We start from the raw sequence: 20,492 nt of genomic DNA, 5'->3' as shown, positions 1-20,492 counted from the left end.
TGAAACAATACAAAACGTCTCAGTTTCTACATTTGATATGTTGTCTTTTTTTGCTTTTTCTATTGAATATGGGGTTTAAATGATTTGCATATCATTGCATTCTGTTTATATTTACATTTTACGTAGTGTTCCAACTTCTTTGAAAACAGGGTTTTATATGAAATAGCATTTTTGTTGATTTTGCTGATAATAAATGAATGATGATCTTTCAGTGTAATTTGCTAAATTAGGTTACCTTGATCTGTCAATAGTGTTGAAGTGACAATTATATATCCCTGTCTAAATATGTAAAAAAAATATACATATTTGCTGGGGTGTGTTTTCACATGACTATACGTAGTGAAAGACAAGCTTGTGATATCTGTATTTGGGTGTGTGTGTGTGTGTGTGTGTGTGTGTGTGTGTGTGTGTGAATGGTAAAGGTAAATCACACTTTGAACTAAACAATAGCTAACCTGGGTACAACAACCTCTGCCTCAAAGTCACTATAGCAGAATGTACAGCAAATGTCATTGTGATTCTACAGAGGTAACATGCCTAATTCCAAATCAACAGGATTGTGGTGTCAAAAGTACCTCACAGTCTACATTACAAAACGAACTTGTTATGAACCATCAATTACATCAGCGTTGTCATTGAGTTTTAATATCCCTTTGAAACACTATGTGGAGCCAGGTCAGTGTTTTTGTGTGCTTTTGGAAGAATGTATGTAGATAGATATGGTCATACTGCAGTTTGATACAGGAGTTTGATACACTGCTCCACTGACGTATGTTCATATGCAGACAGTGTGTTGCCTGTAATCTTTGTACCTCTCACTATCAGGCACAAGGCGTTTCTAAGCTTCCAGGCCTTTTAACGTCCTGGATAGGACGCTGTGAGCCTCATATATTGACTGTGAAAAGGGAGAGAAAGGATGATGAACCTCAAATGTTGAAGGTTTGATGAAGGTTTGATGAGGGTTTGAGTTGAAGGTTTGATGGAAATGGTTGAACCACCATATGGGCTTGCCTGGCAACATCTGACACGCAAGAGCAGTTTAGATACAGTAATTCAATTACATAGTACTACAATAATTACATAATCTAGACGTGCTGTAGTTTGCATGTTAATCTGCATGTTAGCAGTGGCACCCACAGACATTTTTCATAGGTGTGGCCAGATGGGGCCACAGAAAATCTTGAGGTGCCACACCAAAACTAAACGCAATAACTGAATTTCAGGAATACTATTATGCTGTTGTTGTCTATAGGCTAGTTGAAAACTGTCAATATAACATTTAATGAATACTGATGTACTTCAGTTTCTTATTTTACAGTTAATGTTACTAATTATCTGATGTTCATAGACTAATTTCGCTACATATAACATTTTGAGTTAGGTATCTGTATATACAGTTGTGCTCATAAGTTTGCATACCCTGGCAGAAATTGTGAGAAAAACTGTTTTTCATTTAAGGATAGTGATCATATGAAGCCATTTATTACCACATAGTTGTTTGGCTCCTTTTTAAATCATAATGATAACAAAAATCAACCTAATGGCCCTGATCAAAAGTTTACATACCCTTGAATGTTTGTCACACAAGGTGACACACAGGTGAAAATTGCAATTAAAGGTGAATTTACACACTTCACAGCTCTTGGCACACTGTAATTTGGAGTGACGAGATCAAAATAGAGCTTTATGGTCACAAACATACGCGCTATGTTTGGAGAGGGGTCAACAAGGCCTACAGTGAACAGAATACCATCCCCACTGTGAAGCATGGTGGTGGCTCTCTGAGGATTTGGGGGTGTGTGAGTTCTAAAGGCGCGGGGAATCTTGTCAAAACTGATGACAAGATGAATGCAGCATGTTATCAGAATATACTGGAAGACAATTTGCATTGTTCTGCACGAAAGCTGCACTTGGGACACCCTTGGACTTTCCAGCACGACAATGACCCTAAGTACAAGGCCAAGTTGACCCTCCAGTGGTTACAGCAGAAAAAGGGGAAGGCTCTGGAGTGGCCAATCACAGTCTCCTGACCTTAATATCATCGAGCCACTCTGTGGAGATCTCAAATTTACGGTTCATGCAAGATGACCAAAGACTTTGCATGACCTGGAGGCATTTTGACAAGACGAATGGGCAGCTATACCACCTGCAAGAATTCAGGGCCTCATAGACAACTATTACAAAAGACTGAATCATTGATGCTAAAGTGAGCAACACACAGTATTAAGTACTAAGGGTATGCAGAATTTTGAACAGGGGTCAGTTCATTTTTTTCTTTGTTGCCATGTTCGGAGGGGAATGATCGGCAGGCATTTTCTACCGATGGCCTGGAAAAACCGAAAACTTTAGTCATCAGCGATTCCATTACCTGCAGTATTTGACTAAAGAATCGGCCAGCAATCGTCCACTGTTTACCGGGGGGCAGAGCAACCAACGTAGCTGCAAATCTGGGGTTGGTGCTAGTGAAGTCAAAAACTGGCATGCATAGAGAGTACAGAAATATTGTTATTCACGTTGGCACCAACGACTTTAGGATGAAACAGTCAGAGGTTACGAAGCAGAACATAGCATCAACGTGTAAACTAGCTAGAAAGATGTGTTGGCATGGAGTAATTGTCTCTGGCCCCCTCCAAGCTTGCCAATGTCTATGTCAACTTAATTTATAAAGCACATTTATAACAACTGTCGTTGTTCAAAGTGCTGTACAGGACAAAATATCAAAGTATAAAAAATATATGAAATTTACAGGTAAGGAATTACGTAGATACACATAAGACACAGACAAAATAGCAGCACAGACATTTAATGCCAACTCAGCTAAGATTAAAAGCCAGAGTAAAAAAGCAATGACTTAAAAGTGTGTATAGTCTGGTCATTTGAAATATGCAGTGGTAGGTTATTCCAGAGGATGGGACCACCCACCACGAAAGCTCGATCCCCTCTAGTTTTTAGCCTGGCTTTTGGGACAAATAGAAGTAACTGGTTAGCTGACCTCAGTGCTCGGCTGGAGAATGACGATGTAAAAGTTCAGACAGATATTAAGGGGCCAATCCATTTAAAACCTTAAAGACAAGCATTAAAATCTTTAAATCAATCCTGAAACGAACAGGAAGCCAATGGTGGGAGGCCAAAATTGGTGTTATGTGCTACCGTTTTCTTTTACTGGTTAAAAGTCAAATGGCAGCATTTTTTACTAACTGGAACCAATTTATGTTTCTCTGATCTACCCCCAGGTACAAGGAATTACAGTAATCCAGCGGAAACATAATAAATGCATGGATAACTTTCTCAAAATCCCTCGGAGGAAGATAGACCTTAACCTTTGCCAAAAGTCTTACCTGAAATAAGCTATATTTCACTACTAGCAAATTTCCTTATCGGGTTTGAAGGAGCTGTCAAAGATAAAACCGAGATTCTTAACAAAAGGTCTACTTTAAGAGGCTAGAGGGCCTAGGGTACCAAGAGGATCACCCAGCAAGTTACCTCGTCCACACATAAAAATCTCTGTCTTACTTTCATTTAAATTAAGAAAGTTTAGGGCCAACCATATTTTGATGTCCTTTAAGCAGTCTAAGATAGGCTGTACAGAGTCTTTAGATGTTGTTTTTATCGGCATGTAAATGTGTACATCATCGGCAAAGCAATGAAAGGAGACATTGTATTTCTTAAAAATGGAGCCCAAGGGCAACATATATAGTGAAAAAAGGTTGGGGCCTAAAATGGAGCCTTGGGGGACCCCACAAGTGAGAGGTGCTGTGGTTGATGAAAATTTGGCTAGGTGGACCGAAAAACTCCTATCAGTCAGGTATGACTCGAACCATTTCAGTACAGTTCCTTTGATGCCAATGGACTGTTCAAGGCGTTTCAAGAGAATCCTATGATCCACCGTGTCAAAGGCTGCAGACAGGTCCAGAAGCACCAGAATAGCGGGGCTTCCTGAGTCAACAGTTTCAAGGAGATCATTAAAAACTCTTAAGAGTGCTGTTTTAGTACTATGACTTAGCTTGAAGCCAGACTGAAACTTAATTTTCTTAAAATATGATCAATTGGTTAAGAACTACTCTCTCTAGCACTTTAGGCCTAAAATTTGAAAGAACATTAGGATCCAGGTTTATCTTTTTAATAAGAGGTTGTACTACAGCATGTTTAAAAGCAGCTGGAACACACCCAGAAATAAGGCAAGTATTAATCAGAATAAGAATACTGGGCCAAACCGTATCAAAAACATTTTAAAAGACGAGAGGGAATGGTATCCACTTGCGCAACTCAATCGCTGGCTGAAAACTGAGTTCTGCCCATCGCAGGAGGTAGAGTTTGTAGATAACAGGCTCTCCCAGAAATAGGGCCAGGCCTGATCTGCTGAAGAGCAACGGACTCTATCCTAGCTGGAGTGGTGCTCTTCTTTTATCTAGGAACATTGATAGGAGTCTCACTCCTATAGCCTCACCATGAGATAGGGTTCAGGTCAGGGCGCAGGCTGTTAGCCAGCCTGCTAGCATACTGGAGTCTGTCGATAGCATAGCCAGAGTAGTTAGTACAGTTTTCCTTATTGCAACTGTGACTTGTTCCAGCCTGAGAAAAGTTAAACAAGGTAGTGCTAACAATAGCAACCTTATTAAGATAAAGCCTTCCTCCACCTAAGTCCCAAATAAAAATGACTGTATCACCACGCATCTCAAAATGGGACTCCTAAATGTTAGATCCCTTGCTCCAAAGGCAGTTGCAGTAAATTAATTAATCTCTGATCATAAACTAGATGTTATTGGCCTGTGTGAAACTAAAGCCTGATGAATTTACTGCCCTAAATGAGGCCTCTCCCCCTGGTTATACTAGTGATCATATCCCTGTGCATCCCGAAAAGGAGGGGGTGTTGCTAATATTTATGACAGTAAATATAAATGTACTCTTAAACACATGACTGATTTTCATTATTTTGAAGTTTTACTCATGAAAGTTAACCAAGCTGATAGATCGTTTTACATAGCTACTATTTACAGACTCACCGGGCCAAATAACATTTATGAAATGCTCTAGTCCGGTTTCAGATCCCATCATAGTACTGAGACTGCACTCGTGAAGGTAACAAATTACCTTCTAATGGCCTCAGACAAAGGTTCCGCATCCGTCCTGTTTCTTCTTGATCTTAGTGCAGCTTTTGACACTATTGATCACTCACTTAGAGAGACTGGAAACCCATATTGGGTTACGGGGACATGTTCTAGCCTGGTTTAAATCTTATTTATCTGAAAGATATCAGTTCATATGCGTGGATGGTATATCCTCTTACAAATCAAAGGTATGTTTTGGTGTTCTTCAAGGCTCGGTTCTGGGCCCATTATTTTTCTCACCATATATGCTGCCTCTGGGGGATGTAATCCAGAATCACAATGTCAATTTTCACTTTTATGCTGATGACACACAGTTATATATTTCAATGAAGCATGGAGAAGCCCCAAAATTAGCCACTTTGGAAGTATGCGTTTCAGATACTAGTAAGTGGATGACAGAGAACTTTTTATTTTTAAACTCAAGAAAAACAGAAATGCTCGTTTTAAGGACCCAAGAAACAGATCTCACTGTGGCAGATCTCACTGTGAACCTCGACGCTGCATGGTCGTATACCAAAAAACTGTAAGAAACAGCGTTACCCTTGACCCTGACCTTTTCTTTGAAGAACATATCAAATATGTCTAAAGAGATGCTTATTTTCATCTTCGAAACATTGCAAAAATCTGAAACTTTCTATAAAAATCTGATGCAGAAAAATGAATCTATCCTTGTTACTTCTAGATTAGATTACTGCAATGCTCTTCTTTCGGATAAATAAACTTAATTTAGTGCTGCACACGGCTGCTAGAATCCTAACTAGAACTAACAAATGTGAAGACATTACTCCAGTACTAGCCTCTTTACACTGGATGCCTGTTAGGGTTGGGGCTGATTTTAAGGTTTTATTGTTAACCCATAAATCAACACATGGACTTGTTCCTACTTACCTCGCTGAAATGATCCAGCCATACATAGCTACATGTAACCTTAGATCGCAAGATGCAGGCCTTTTAATTTTACGTAGAATTTCTAAACAAATAGCCGGAGGCAGGGCCTTCTCTCATAGAGCTCGACTACTGTGGAATGATTTGCCAATTAAGGTTAGAAATGCAAACTCAGTGCAAACTTTCAATTGTCATCTCTACAGCATGGTCTATGATTAAGTGTAGTCTGGCCCGGGGGCGTGAAGGTGACCAGAAAGGCTTGATACTGTCCACCCTTGCTGTCTTGCCAGGTGGGCTCTCATCGACCACTGGGATCCCCTCCCTCCACTGCCATTCGGGGGCAGAGTTACTGGGTTGTTGTTGACTCTCTGTTGCGCACTTGTGCTATTGATCTGTACTCTGCTGGCAATACCCGGCCCTCATTCAGGGTGGTTGCGGTTGGTGGGTGTCCCTTTGGTTGATGCTTGGCAATGTGGGTGGATTGTTTTCCTGCCTGTTGGGCCCTGTTCCTGGGCCTCCCCCGGATAGGGCCACAGTGTCACCGGACCCCCCGTCTCAGCCCCAAGGTCTTACGCTGCTATATTATTGTGCTGGGGGAGTAGGGTCAGTTCTCCTTCTCCACTATAAATCCTTGTAGATCTAAGGAATGCATTTTCAAAATTTTCCGTCTCCTGCCGTTTTAAACTTAGGAGGACATGATGTCTTGGCCCACACCTGAGGAGTATCAGGCTTGAAAGACCTGTTGCAGTCCCTGTCCAAAGTCCTCCTAGTTGTGTTGAAGATCAAGACGATACCTGATGATTCCAGCTGCCACTGTGCTGACTCCCCCCAGGGTTGTCCCTGTCCTTGTCCATCTGGTCATGCTTCCGACCTGTACTGTAGTCCAGAGTTTAAATAGACTCTGGACTAAGCCCACATGCATTTATTACTTATTACAATTTGTAGTCTTAATATGTTCACCCGGCACAGCCAGAAGAGCACTAGTCACCCCTCTGAGCCTGGTTCCTCTCTAGGTTTCTTCCAAAATGTCTGCCTTCTTAGGGAGTTTTTCCTAGCCTCTGAAATTCAACAGTACTGTTGTTTGCTCCCTGGGGTTTAAGGGCGGGTGTTTTGTAAAAGCACTTTGTGATAACTGCTGATGTAAAAAGGGCTTTATAAATACATTAAATTGATTGATGTTTTGTTTTATGATTGTGCCATTCTGTTACAGTTGAATGTGAATCCCATAAGAAATAAAAGACATGTGTTTTGCCTGCTCACTCATGTTGTCTTTGCAAATGGTGCATATATTACCAATTCTCCAAGGTTATGCAAACTTTTGTGCACAACTGTACGTGTTAGGGGGATTCATTTTTCCTCAAATAGACTATGCATTTATTATTTTCTCTCAAATTAACTACTGTGAAAAATATAAATTATTGATTGAAACCTATAATACCTATTATTAAATATCAGATAGAAGCATAGTATGCATATGCGACATGCGAGGGGGGGACTGTGGGGGGGGGCAGCGATGGTATCAGGGTGGCCATGGCCTCCTGTCCCCGTGCCCACTTACATGCACTACTGCATGTAAGGTGGTGCTGCAGCAACTCTGGACTCCCCCACCCCTAGATTAAAGCATAGGAAGTGGTAAACTCTGAACATGATGATATCACACGTGTAAATAATTATGTCACCATTTTTTTTTGTATAAATCCCCTGTGGTTAAACACGCTGTATACTCACTGCAATGTTCCCCGAAGTCAACGTGAACATGGTTGCTTAATGTCTTAGAGCAAACAGTGAATTATTAGTAAATGAGAAATATGTCACTTTACATGGTAATGAAAAAAAAAAAACACCACATCAAATGCTTATGCAAAACATGATGCAAGATATCCAATATGACAAAATATTGAGCCAATGTGTTAATGTTTGCTTCTTCAAAAGGTATGGTGAAGTGGCTCTTCACTTTAGCTGTAATAAATACATGAACTTCTTTGACGAAAAGATCATCACCATTAGAAAAGAAATAACTGACTCCTCAAATAGTTATAGTCCCCAAAATCTCAGTAGTCCTGAGAAAAAAGACAAATAACATTTATGAAATGCTCTAGTCCGGTTTCAGATCCCATCATAGTACTGAGACTGCACTCGTGAAGGTAACAAATTACCTTCTAATGGCCTCAGACAAAGGTTCCGCATCCGTCCTGTTGCTTCTTGATCTTAGTGCAGCTTTTGACACTATTGATCACTCACTTTTCTTAGAGAGACTGGAAACCCATATTGGGTTACGTGGACATGTTCTAGCCTGGTTTAAATCTTATTTATCTGAAAGATATCAGTTCATATGTATGGATGGTATATCCTCTTACAAATCAAAGGTATGTTTTGGTGTTCCTCAAGGCTCGGTTCTGGGCCCATTATTTTTCTCACCATATATGCTGCCTCTGGGGGATGTAATTCAGAATCACAATGTCAATTTTCACTTTTATGCTGATGACACACAGTTATATATTTAAATGAAGCATGGAGAAGCCCCAAAATTTGCCATTTTGGAAGTATGCGTTTCAGATACTAGTAAGTGGATGACAGAGAACTTTTTATTTTTAAACTCAAGAAAAACAGAAATGCTTGTTTTAGGACCCAAGAAACAGATCTCACTGTGGCAGATCTCACTGTGAACCTCGACGCTGCATGGTCGTATACCAAAACACTGTAAGAAACAGCGTTACCCTTGACCCTGACCTCTTCTTTGAAGAACATATCAAATATGTCTAAAGAGATGCTTATTTTTATCTTCGAAACATTGCAAAAATCTGAAACTTTCTATAAAAATCTGATGCAGAAAAACGTATCCATCCTTGACACTTCTAGATTAGATTACTGCAATGCTCTTCTTTCGGATAAATAAACTTCATTTAGTGCTGCACACGGCTGCTAGAATCCTAACTAGAACTAACAAATGTGAAGACATTACTCCAGTACTAGCCTCTTTACACTGGATGCCTGTTAGGGTTGGGGCTGATTTTAAGGTTTTATTGTTAACCCACAAATCAACACATGGACTTGTTCCTACTTACCTCGCTGAAATGATCCAGCCATACATAGCTACATGTAACCTTAGATCGCAAGATGCAGGCCTTTTAATTTTACGTAGAATTTCTAAACAAACAGCCAGAGGCAGGGCCTTCTCTCATAGAGCTCGACTACTGTGGAATGATTTGCCAATTAAGGTTAGAAATGCAAACTCAGTGCAAACTTTCAATTGTCATCTCTACAGCATGGTCTATGATTAAGTGTAGTCTGACCCGGGGGCGTGAAGGTGACCAGAAAGGCTTGATACTGGCCACCCTTGCTCTCTTGCCAGGTGGGCTCTCATCGACCACTGGGATCCCCTCCCTCCACTGCCATTCGGGGGCAGAGTTACTGGGTTGTTGTTGTCTCTCTGTTGCGCACTTGTGCTATTGATCTGTACTCTGCTGGCAATACCCGGCCCTCATTCAGGGTGGTGGCGGTTGGTGGGTGTCCCTTTGGTTGATGCTTGGCAATGTGGGTGGATTGATTTCCTGCCTGTTGGGCCCTGTTCCTGGGCTTCCCCCGGATAGGGCCACAGTGTCACCGGACCCCCCGTCTCAGCCCCAAGGTCTTACGCTGCTATATTATTGTGCTGGGGGAGTAGGGTCAGTTCTCCTTCTCCATAAATCCTTGTAGATCTAAGCAATGCATTTTCAAAATGTTCCCTGTCTCCTGCCGTTTTAAACTTAGGAGGACATGAGGTCTTGGCCCACACCTGAGGAGTATCAGGCTTGAAAGACCTGTTGCTGTCCCTGTCCAAAGTCCTCCTAGTTGTGTTGAAGATCAAGACGATACCTGACGATTTCAGCTGCCACTGTGCTGACCCCCCCCAGGGTTGTCCCTGTCCTTGTCCATCTGGTCATGCTTCCGACCTGTACTGTAGTCTAGAGTTTAAATAGACTCTGGACTAAGCCCACATGCATTTATTACTTATTACAATTAGTAGTCTTAATATGTTCACCCGGCACAGCCAGAAGAGCACTAGTCACCCCTCTGAGCCTGGTTCCTCTCTAGGTTTCTTCCAAAATGTCTGCCTTCTTAGGGAGTTTTTCCTAGCCTCTGAAATTCAACAGTACTGTTGTTTGCTCCCTGGGGTTTAAGGCTGTGTGTTTTGTAAAAGCACTTTTGACAACTGCTGATGTAAAAAAGGCTTTATAAATACATTTGATTGATTGATGTTTTGTTTTATGATTGTGCCATTCTGTTACAGTTGAATGTGAATCCCACAAGAAATAAAAGACATGTGTTTTGCCTGCTCACTCATGTTGTCTTTGCAAATGGTACATATATTACCAATTCTCCAAGGTTATGCAAACTTTTGTGCACAACTGTACGTGTTAGGGGGATTCATTTTTCCTCAAATAGACTATGCATTTATTATTTTCTCTCAAATTAACTACTGTGAAAAATATAAATTATTGATTGAAACCTATAATACCTATTATTAAATATCAGATAGAAGCATAGTATGCATATGCGACATGCGAGGGGGGGACTGTGGGGGGGGGCAGCGATGGTATCAGGGTGGCCATGGCCTCCTGTCCCCGTGCCCACTTACATGCGCTACTGCATGTAAGGTGGTGCTGCAGCAACTCTGGACTCCCCCACCCCTAGATTAAAGCATAGGAAGTGGTAAACTCTGAACATGATGATATCACACGTGTAAATAATTATGTCACCATTTTTTTTTGTATAAATCCCCTGTGGTTAAACACGCTGTATACTCACTGCAATGTTCCCCGAAGTCAACGTGAACATGGTTGCTTAATGTCTTAGAGCAAACAGTGAATTATTAGTAAATGAGAAATATGTCACTTTACATGGTAATGAAAAAAAAAAAACACCACATCAAATGCTTATGCAAAACATGATGCAAGATATCCAATATGACAAAATATTGAGCCAATGTGTTAATGTTTGCTTCTTCAAAAGGTATGGTGAAGTGGCTCTTCACTTTAGCTGTAATAAATACATGAACTTCTTTGACGAAAAGATCATCACCATTAGAAAAGAAATAACTGACTCCTCAAATAGTTATAGTCCCCAAAATCTCAGTAGTCCTGAGAAAAAAGACAAATAACATTTATGAAATGCTCTAGTCCGGTTTCAGATCCCATCATAGTACTGAGACTGCACTCGTGAAGGTAACAAATTACCTTCTAATGGCCTCAGACAAAGGTTCCGCATCCGTCCTGTTGCTTCTTGATCTTAGTGCAGCTTTTGACACTATTGATCACTCACTTTTCTTAGAGAGACTGGAAACCCATATTGGGTTACGTGGACATGTTCTAGCCTGGTTTAAATCTTATTTATCTGAAAGATATCAGTTCATATGTATGGATGGTATATCCTCTTACAAATCAAAGGTATGTTTTGGTGTTCCTCAAGGCTCGGTTCTGGGCCCATTATTTTTCTCACCATATATGCTGCCTCTGGGGGATGTAATTCAGAATCACAATGTCAATTTTCACTTTTATGCTGATGACACACAGTTATATATTTAAATGAAGCATGGAGAAGCCCCAAAATTTGCCATTTTGGAAGTATGCGTTTCAGATACTAGTAAGTGGATGACAGAGAACTTTTTATTTTTAAACTCAAGAAAAACAGAAATGCTTGTTTTAGGACCCAAGAAACAGATCTCACTGTGGCAGATCTCACTGTGAACCTCGACGCTGCATGGTCGTATACCAAAACACTGTAAGAAACAGCGTTACCCTTGACCCTGACCTCTTCTTTGAAGAACATATCAAATATGTCTAAAGAGATGCTTATTTTTATCTTCGAAACATTGCAAAAATCTGAAACTTTCTATAAAAATCTGATGCAGAAAAACGTATCCATCCTTGACACTTCTAGATTAGATTACTGCAATGCTCTTCTTTCGGATAAATAAACTTCATTTAGTGCTGCACACGGCTGCTAGAATCCTAACTAGAACTAACAAATGTGAAGACATTACTCCAGTACTAGCCTCTTTACACTGGATGCCTGTTAGGGTTGGGGCTGATTTTAAGGTTTTATTGTTAACCCACAAATCAACACATGGACTTGTTCCTACTTACCTCGCTGAAATGATCCAGCCATACATAGCTACATGTAACCTTAGATCGCAAGATGCAGGCCTTTTAATTTTACGTAGAATTTCTAAACAAACAGCCAGAGGCAGGGCCTTCTCTCATAGAGCTCGACTACTGTGGAATGATTTGCCAATTAAGGTTAGAAATGCAAACTCAGTGCAAACTTTCAATTGTCATCTCTACAGCATGGTCTATGATTAAGTGTAGTCTGACCCGGGGGCGTGAAGGTGACCAGAAAGGCTTGATACTGGCCACCCTTGCTCTCTTGCCAGGTGGGCTCTCATCGACCACTGGGATCCCCTCCCTCCACTGCCATTCGGGGGCAGAGTTACTGGGTTGTTGTTGTCTCTCTGTTGCGCACTTGTGCTATTGATCTGTACTCTGCTGGCAATACCCGGCCCTCATTCAGGGTGGTGGCGGTTGGTGGGTGTCCCTTTGGTTGATGCTTGGCAATGTGGGTGGATTGATTTCCTGCCTGTTGGGCCCTGTTCCTGGGCTTCCCCCGGATAGGGCCACAGTGTCACCGGACCCCCCGTCTCAGCCCCAAGGTCTTACGCTGCTATATTATTGTGCTGGGGGAGTAGGGTCAGTTCTCCTTCTCCATAAATCCTTGTAGATCTAAGCAATGCATTTTCAAAATGTTCCCTGTCTCCTGCCGTTTTAAACTTAGGAGGACATGAGGTCTTGGCCCACACCTGAGGAGTATCAGGCTTGAAAGACCTGTTGCTGTCCCTGTCCAAAGTCCTCCTAGTTGTGTTGAAGATCAAGACGATACCTGACGATTTCAGCTGCCACTGTGCTGACCCCCCCAGGGTTGTCCCTGTCCTTGTCCATCTGGTCATGCTTCCGACCTGTACTGTAGTCTAGAGTTTAAATAGACTCTGGACTAAGCCCACATGCATTTATTACTTATTACAATTAGTAGTCTTAATATGTTCACCCGGCACAGCCAGAAGAGCACTAGTCACCCCTCTGAGCCTGGTTCCTCTCTAGGTTTCTTCCAAAATGTCTGCCTTCTTAGGGAGTTTTTCCTAGCCTCTGAAATTCAACAGTACTGTTGTTTGCTCCCTGGGGTTTAAGGCTGTGTGTTTTGTAAAAGCACTTTTTGACAACTGCTGATGTAAAAAAGGCTTTATAAATACATTTGATTGATTGATGTTTTGTTTTATGATTGTGCCATTCTGTTACAGTTGAATGTGAATCCCACAAGAAATAAAAGACATGTGTTTTGCCTGCTCACTCATGTTGTCTTTGCAAATGGTACATATATTACCAATTCTCCAAGGTTATGCAAACTTTTGTGCACAACTGTACGTGTTAGGGGGATTCATTTTTCCTCAAATAGACTATGCATTTATTATTTTCTCTCAAATTAACTACTGTGAAAAATATAAATTATTGATTGAAACCTATAATACCTATTATTAAATATCAGATAGAAGCATAGTATGCATATGCGACATGCGAGGGGGGGACTGTGGGGGGGGGGCAGCGATGGTATCAGGGTGGCCATGGCCTCCTGTCCCCGTGCCCACTTACATGCGCTACTGCATGTAAGGTGGTGCTGCAGCAACTCTGGACTCCCCCACCCCTAGATTAAAGCATAGGAAGTGGTAAACTCTGAACATGATGATATCACACGTGTAAATAATTATGTCACCATTTTTTTTTGTATAAATCCCCTGTGGTTAAACACGCTGTATACTCACTGCAATGTTCCCCGAAGTCAACGTGAACATGGTTGCTTAATGTCTTAGAGCAAACAGTGAATTATTAGTAAATGAGAAATATGTCACTTTACATGGTAATGAAAAAAACCACCCTCCACATCAAATGCTTATGCAAAACATGATGCAAGATATCCAATATGACAAAATATTGAGCCAGTGTGTTAATGTTGGCTTCTTCAAAAGGTATGCTGAATTTTAACAAGTTTGTTGAAAAACGGTTAAATTACAACCACATCCATCATTGTCATATTTTTGCACTTTATTTCCTGTTGGTTTTCATTATGTTTTTTTCCAAAACCTGTGTTTTTGTTTATACATTGTTTTGTTGTAGGCCTGAATATTTTTGATAAATGAATCCAATCTGCTAGCAGTTGCATCCTTTATTGAGGTTTGAGGTAGCTGTTCCAGTTTATATGATTTAGGTTATCTCAACAAATAAACTTTACTACTATGGTTGGCTTTCAATAGAAATTGCACAACATAATGTGACTTGTAGGATAGATTGTTCTGTAAACAAGGAGTTTCTGACCACTTTGTTAGGGTGTTACTAGGCTCTCAAAGAAAGGGCTATTGCAATGAAGCTAGCCTTTGTTAGCTAATGCTTGCAATTATTATTGTTATTTTTTTTTTCTTCTAGCACAAACGTCGCTCATAGCTACCTTATTGAGTATAATGTGCTTACTTTTACCAGGCTGTGTGGTAGCCCCCCCTCCCCCCAGGGAACTAACATCTAACATTTAAAAAATACAAATGGGTGCCCAAAAGTTGCGCAAACATACAATCCTATTGCAGTGGATGGCCTTACAATTATCCCTAGGCTATTTCTAGATAACTGGCATACCACACTCAGGTACATCACATCCTTTTATGTTCTAGGAGTACTGGAACCACCTTTTCTGTTGTCCATTGTTGCTAATTCTTCGAATCTAGATGAATCATTATAATACTGTTTTTGGTCTTCACATATGCCCCTGGGACAAATAAACACCCACACACAGGCACATCCACACATTCACTGTTTAAAGTTGCTTTAGTTGGTGTTTTACAGCATTTAGGCAATACTAAACAGCCATGTTGGGCTGCTAAACGCATCTTATGTTTTTAAATTAACACTCTGAGCTGCTGTTTATTGACTTACTCTTGATCAATGCATATTTATTTCCTTCCTTTTTTAACTGAATGGTTTGATTGTTTTGTCTGATGAATTGATGGTTCTGACGTAAATTAATATATTAATATCCTTCATGTTTTAACTGAATGGTATGATTGGGTTGTCTGATGAACTGATGGTTGGAATGTGTAAGAATGTATGGTACATGTTTGTGACTTTAATGTATGGTGATGCCAAAGAAAAATGTCCATCCTGGATGATTGATAAAGTTATATTCTATTCTATATATTCTATTCTGCTAAGGGTCAGGGGTGAACACTTTAGGTTATTTTGTACAACATTCGCAACTGTTTGATTTCTCCAAGTGTTACACTGCAGTTGTGTTCTGTTTTTCTCAGAAACAGCTGTACATGGCCTCATTATTTCAGAGTTGAAGAGGCGATAGCTATATTAGGACCACTTCCTGTCTTGTGGAACCACAGCTGTGAAAAGACGGTCTGAGTGCAGTCAGCCAGGGTGAGTCACTGGTTCACAGTCATTATTCCCATAATTTAAAGAAACAACTACCTATATCAAAACACATGAATATCCCAGCCCAGCTACACCACAGCCACGCCCACTTGGTGTTTAAAGAAGGGAGACTTGAGAAGAGCAGACAGAACCAAATCCTGAGGTTAGACAGCACTGACGGGAGCCAACAAAGATAATATATAAGACAACATTCTGAAGGTAATGACCAGATCTACTTGTTTTGCGTGTGTATGTTGGGGTTCTCTAAAGGAGGTTTGCAGAGTGAGTACTTTGGGTTTAGTGTAAGAAATATATTTTTTAAATGGTGCTAGTGAATCCTGGATCCAGTTGAGTAATGTCAGATTAACAATATACCTGTGTTGTTGCAAATGGAACTGGAAAAGGTTTTTTATGCCCTATCTGTAAATTAGTTAGCATATTTGCTGAAAGGAGTTATGATTGTTGGCAGCGTTGTTTCAACCTGTTAATTGCATTCACCTGATGTCACTGGTCTCAGTCTTTGATTGGGAGAAGATGAAAACCAGAAGTGTTTCTGACCTCCAGGACTGGAATTGCCTACTCTTAATTTGATAATGGTTTATGGATTATAGTTTCTTGACATGTTGAAGAGTCAGTCAGTAATAATGTCCTTTTCACAGGAACACTAGATACTGTTCTTTTGATACAGTAGCTACTTTCCCACAAACACTGATAAGATGTTTTGGGACTTTTTGGTGATACAGTGGTTTCATGGACTGGCAGAAAGTTGTGTTCTCACAGTGTAAATGTGTTTATTGTAATTATGTACTTTCTCAATGCAGTGGGCCTTTTCCCCAATGGTCTTGAGATCCCTGAGATGGTCATAGTCTTGTCACGGGTTTGAAACAACAGGTGTTTTTCTTTGGCCTGGGTCTTGACTGTCAGTTGAGACCGCTGTGTTTCCTTTTTTTATTCAGCTCATGTTTCACAGACAGGCTACACATGTGGGTGACGTAAACAATACCACTGACAACATGAACCACATGTGGTTGGGATTAGTAATGGTTAAAGAGTGATACAATGAGGAAGCTGAGTCAAAATCTTCTAATTGAGGAACTAATGTTTTTTTGTTTTTGTCACTGTGGTTTATTTACACAGTTCTGCAAAATTATTTTAAACAGATCACCCAACACTGCCTATAAAAGGAGAAACGGCACATTAAGGATAAGAGGAAGCAAATATGAACCTGTCACTCATCCTGTCGTTAGTGGCAACGGTCCTCTCCTGCACTGAAACGGTAAATGGGACCTTCCTTGTGTTGCTGTGTTCATTGTATGGTCAGATTGGCAGATGGGTGTGTGTAGGGTTTAGTTCCTGCCAGCATGCCAACAAAGAATCTTCAGTATAAGTTGCACTTAAACACAGAAAGCGGTGATCAGGTTTCAAGTTACTTTGTGTGCCTCTGTCCAGGTGTTAGCAAAGCGTTGGCACCGGGAAAAACTGTCCCAGCTTGCAGATGAAACATACAAAGGTGGTTACTATTTTTTTTTCTATTAAAACCATCCCTTTTGCCAAAGACCATGGAATCATATTCTTAATAAATCCTATTTTCCCTCCTGTTTTATCTTATGGTCTGCCGTGAACTCAGAGAGAGAGTGTCTAGTCGGAGCTGGGGAAAGTTATAGGGGCTTGAAGGCGGTCTCAGCAAGGGGTCACCGGTGTCTCCCGTGGACTCGTTTCCAGATGATCGGAGCTGACGTTCTGGGACTGGGAGAACATAACTACTGCAGGTAAACACACGCATACTTGTAAGCCAGAAAGATATCTCATCCACTTCAGCCATTTTGATTCTCTTCAGTCTCTGATACTTTCACAATTGGCATGCATGTCTGTTATGTGGTTAAGTTGAGGCATTGTTACATGGACTAGGGTTGAACAGGCCACCATTCAAACCAGAGTCTACATTTTATGCCCATCTGCCATCTACTGTTCCCAAACAAGCCAACTTCACTGTAATGTGATATGCTTTGTCCATTTTTTTTTTTATTATAAATGTTTTTTGGTCCCACTGCAGCTGTTCAGCCTGAGTCACATGATGTGATTGTGCATGTTCATCTGTGTTGCAATTGGGAGATTTCTTTTGAGTTCCAATCATTGTCTGAACTGAGAAGTGATACAGGATCTAACCTGAAACCCATCTCTACATGCTCTGTTGTGCTGTCAGTTGCCCCGGAAAAACTGGTCTTAACCTTGATTAGCCCGTTACTCAAGTCCCATGAGAGTAAAACGATTATTTATAGGGTCTTTTCCAAAATGTAGATTTCAATTTTAAAAGTTTATTGGTTATGAATAAAGGATGATTGAGTAGCCTCCTAACATGAATATCATTTGATGGATTCATAGGAACCCTGACAAGAGTTTGCGGCCATGGTGCAGAGTGAAGCGAAGAACAAGGATTGTCAGAGAGCTATGTGACATTCCTGAATGTGATCCAGAGACTGGTAAGAGACATTTGTGCGCTGTCCCACAAATTAGTAGGTTTCATGTTCTGTGGTACTCAATGGTTGAACTGTTCAACCAGGTTCTCCTACTGTTCTCCCTGGTGGCACCTCAATTTCTAGAGCTCCTCTCCCCCCGCAGATGGACACAGGTCAGTTCTCTTGCCCTTCCCCTAACACTTAAACCCTGACCTCTGACCCTATACATAGTTTGTATTATACATTACATATACATTTGAAATTAAGTGAACTATGAACTGATGGATCTTGTAGTTTGGCACTGCTGAAAAATGAATTGAGGATCAACTCCTTTTGGCAGCATTCTGAGTCTGTGTGTGTCGGTGTAGAGTTCACATGTGGCGAGAAAGAGGAGAGGCGGTTCAAGGTGGTGGGCGGCAATGTGGTGTCCATAGAGGCGCAGCCATGGATGGCAGCAATTTTCATTGACAATCGTTACCAGTGTGGTGGCAGTCTCATCGCCCCCTGCTGGGTCCTCACAGCGACTCACTGTCTCATCGGGGATGAGTAAGTTGGGCTTTCTGTCTCTGGCTTTCTGACTCTGTCTCGGGCTGTCTTAACATAATGTACTTTCTGTTTTTCTTTGCAGTGATGAAGTGATGTCAGCACAACTCATGACCGTGTACCTTGGGCGAAGCAGCATCGTTAAGAACGACAGCATCAGAGAGCAGAAATTCTCAGTGGAACAGCTTTTTGTACACCCGGACTACAGTAATAATGAAGGGAACTACAAAAACGATATAGGTACGGGTCTCTGCTTAGACCAGTGTTCCACACCATCAGGGTGCTCAGGCATAACATGTACGTTGAGATTATTATTATAATACTCTTGCTCCTGCTGGTCATCCAATTATGTGGACGATATAAACATTTCCTCTTAAACTGAATAAATATCTTATTTTGCTATAATGGTTTGTATGCCCCCCCCCCCCATTAAGACCACAGTAAAGAGTTCCCTGTAAGGCTCAGTAATGGATGGATGTGTAATTCTGTCTGTGTGGGTTACAGGCCTTCTGAAGCTTCGGGCCAAGCACGGCGTGTGTGCGTTGCAAAGCCCCTCTGTGCGGACGGTGTGTATGCCCCCTCCGCACATCATGCTGCCCCCGGGGGCCATCTGTAGTGTGGCAGGATACGGCAAGACGAGCCAAGGTACAAGCTTGGCCAATCAAATGGGGGGGGGGGGGGAGCATTGAGTGTGACGGGATCAGCCTGTAGCTCCCGTCTGACCTTCGTAATGTCAAACGCCTGTTTTGTGTTTAGGAGCGTGGCAGTACTCAAATGACCTCCGCCAAGCCAAGGTGGCACTGCTGTCCCAGAGTGTTTGTGAGGACCGGGAATACTATGGAAAGCTCATCACAAAAAACATGTTCTGTGCCGGGAGTCCTGACTGGAAAACAGACTCCTGCCAGGTGTGTGTGTGTGTATTTGTTCATGAGGACCAAATGTCCCAATGAGTATAATAAAACCTTGCCGGTCCCCGTGATGCAAAAGTGAATTTCCAGCTCAGGGTTTAGGGTCAAACTTACAATTGATTTTATAGTTGAATTGGGGTTTCTTTAAGGTTATGCGTTACATCTAGGTAAAGTTTAGGCATAAATGTTACTTTATTGAGGTTAGGTTTAGGGTTAAGATGGGGGCAAGGGAGCATGCAATTTCTATTTTCTGGTCCCCATGAGGGTAGCTGTACAAATTTGTGTGCACGCGCACTGTCTAAAAGAGTTCTCTTCTCTCTACAGGGTGACTCTGGCGGCCCTCTTGTGTGTGAGGTCGGGGGGCGTGCCTTTGTCTTTGGCGTGGTGAGCTGGGGAGACGGTTGTGCTCGCAACAAAAAACCAGGGGTTTACACCCGCCTCACCAACTACAACACCTGGATCTCACAGAAAACAAGGCTTCCTGCCTATACTGCAGGGCTTATGTACCCCCAGAAATAACCCATTAACCTTATAATCACTGACCCTACAATGCAGGGACTTGGCGTAATACCTCTTTCTGAAAAGTAATGAGTTGTGCAGGCATTCAGGAGGGCCGAGGGCACTAACTCTGCTTCTGGCACATTCAGCTACATTCTAAGCTAAGCAAGACATGCGTAAATGTACATATGTCTATTTAACAGATATAATGTCGAACTCCAAAAGATTGATCAGGAAGAGGTGGAACTAAATTTTTAGAGATTCTTCAGTTTTGATGTCACACTGTTTTTGCTACTAAGATGCTGCTGACCTGCACAAGTTACTTTTTACAATTTCAAATGTATTTATTTTATATATTTTGGGGAAGTGTTTTTAAATTATTTTTTTTCCAACTGTAAGATTTATTTTTGTACTTTATACATTTTATATTTATAGGAGCTATTTCTTTGTTGGCACAGAAAAGGAAATGCAGCAACATTTTCTTATGTACGATTGAGTGTTGTTCTGGGAGCAGGCTCTCCTGTACCATCACTCGTGTTCAATTATGATTATTTATTCTTAATAAACTCAAATTCCCACAAAAAATGTTTCTGTAGCTTGAAT

At 41.2% G+C, this 20,492-nt stretch overlaps 1 protein-coding gene across 4 annotated transcripts; it reads left to right on the top strand.

Annotated features, from left to right (window-relative positions):
* Positions 1–15,440: 15,440 nt before the first annotated feature.
* On the top strand, positions 15,441–20,492 carry LOC105010681 (urokinase-type plasminogen activator). 4 transcript variants are annotated; one of them, XM_010870187.5, is made up of 12 exons: positions 15,441–15,490; positions 15,569–15,703; positions 16,645–16,760; positions 16,934–16,994; positions 17,112–17,253; positions 17,867–17,964; positions 18,045–18,113; positions 18,309–18,486; positions 18,569–18,723; positions 18,988–19,128; positions 19,240–19,388; positions 19,716–20,492. In XM_010870187.5, the coding sequence occupies exons 3-12, from the start codon at positions 16,704–16,706 to the stop codon at positions 19,908–19,910; spliced, it is 1,245 nt and encodes a 414-aa protein (XP_010868489.2). In that variant the 5' UTR covers positions 15,441–15,490; positions 15,569–15,703; positions 16,645–16,703; the 3' UTR covers positions 19,911–20,492. The 4 variants fall into 4 exon arrangements, with proteins under 4 accessions (XP_010868489.2, XP_010868487.2, XP_010868488.2 ...); XM_010870185.5 differs by having other exon boundaries at positions 15,451–15,703; XM_010870186.5 differs by having other exon boundaries at positions 15,451–15,703; positions 16,622–16,760.

Source organism: Esox lucius, chromosome 6 (genome assembly GCF_011004845.1).
Source record: "Esox lucius isolate fEsoLuc1 chromosome 6, fEsoLuc1.pri, whole genome shotgun sequence".
Lineage (NCBI taxonomy): Eukaryota > Metazoa > Chordata > Actinopteri > Esociformes > Esocidae > Esox > Esox lucius.
Note: the sequence above shows the minus strand (reverse complement) of the source record. Positions and strands in the feature narration are given on the sequence as shown.

What these genes read in the sequence shown, in the direction of transcription:
- LOC105010681 (XM_010870187.5), top strand. Translation starts at nt 16,704, where the DNA reads ATGAACCTGTCACTCATCCTGTCGTTAGTGGCAACGGTCCTCTCCTGC. An exon ending in TGAATGTGATCCAGAGACTG is followed by an intron (nt 17,965 to 18,044) that starts GTAAGAGACATT and finishes CTGTTCAACCAG; the next exon opens with GTTCTCCTACTGTTCTCCCT. An exon ending in CCCCCCGCAGATGGACACAG is followed by an intron (nt 18,114 to 18,308) that starts GTCAGTTCTCTT and finishes GTGTCGGTGTAG; the next exon opens with AGTTCACATGTGGCGAGAAA.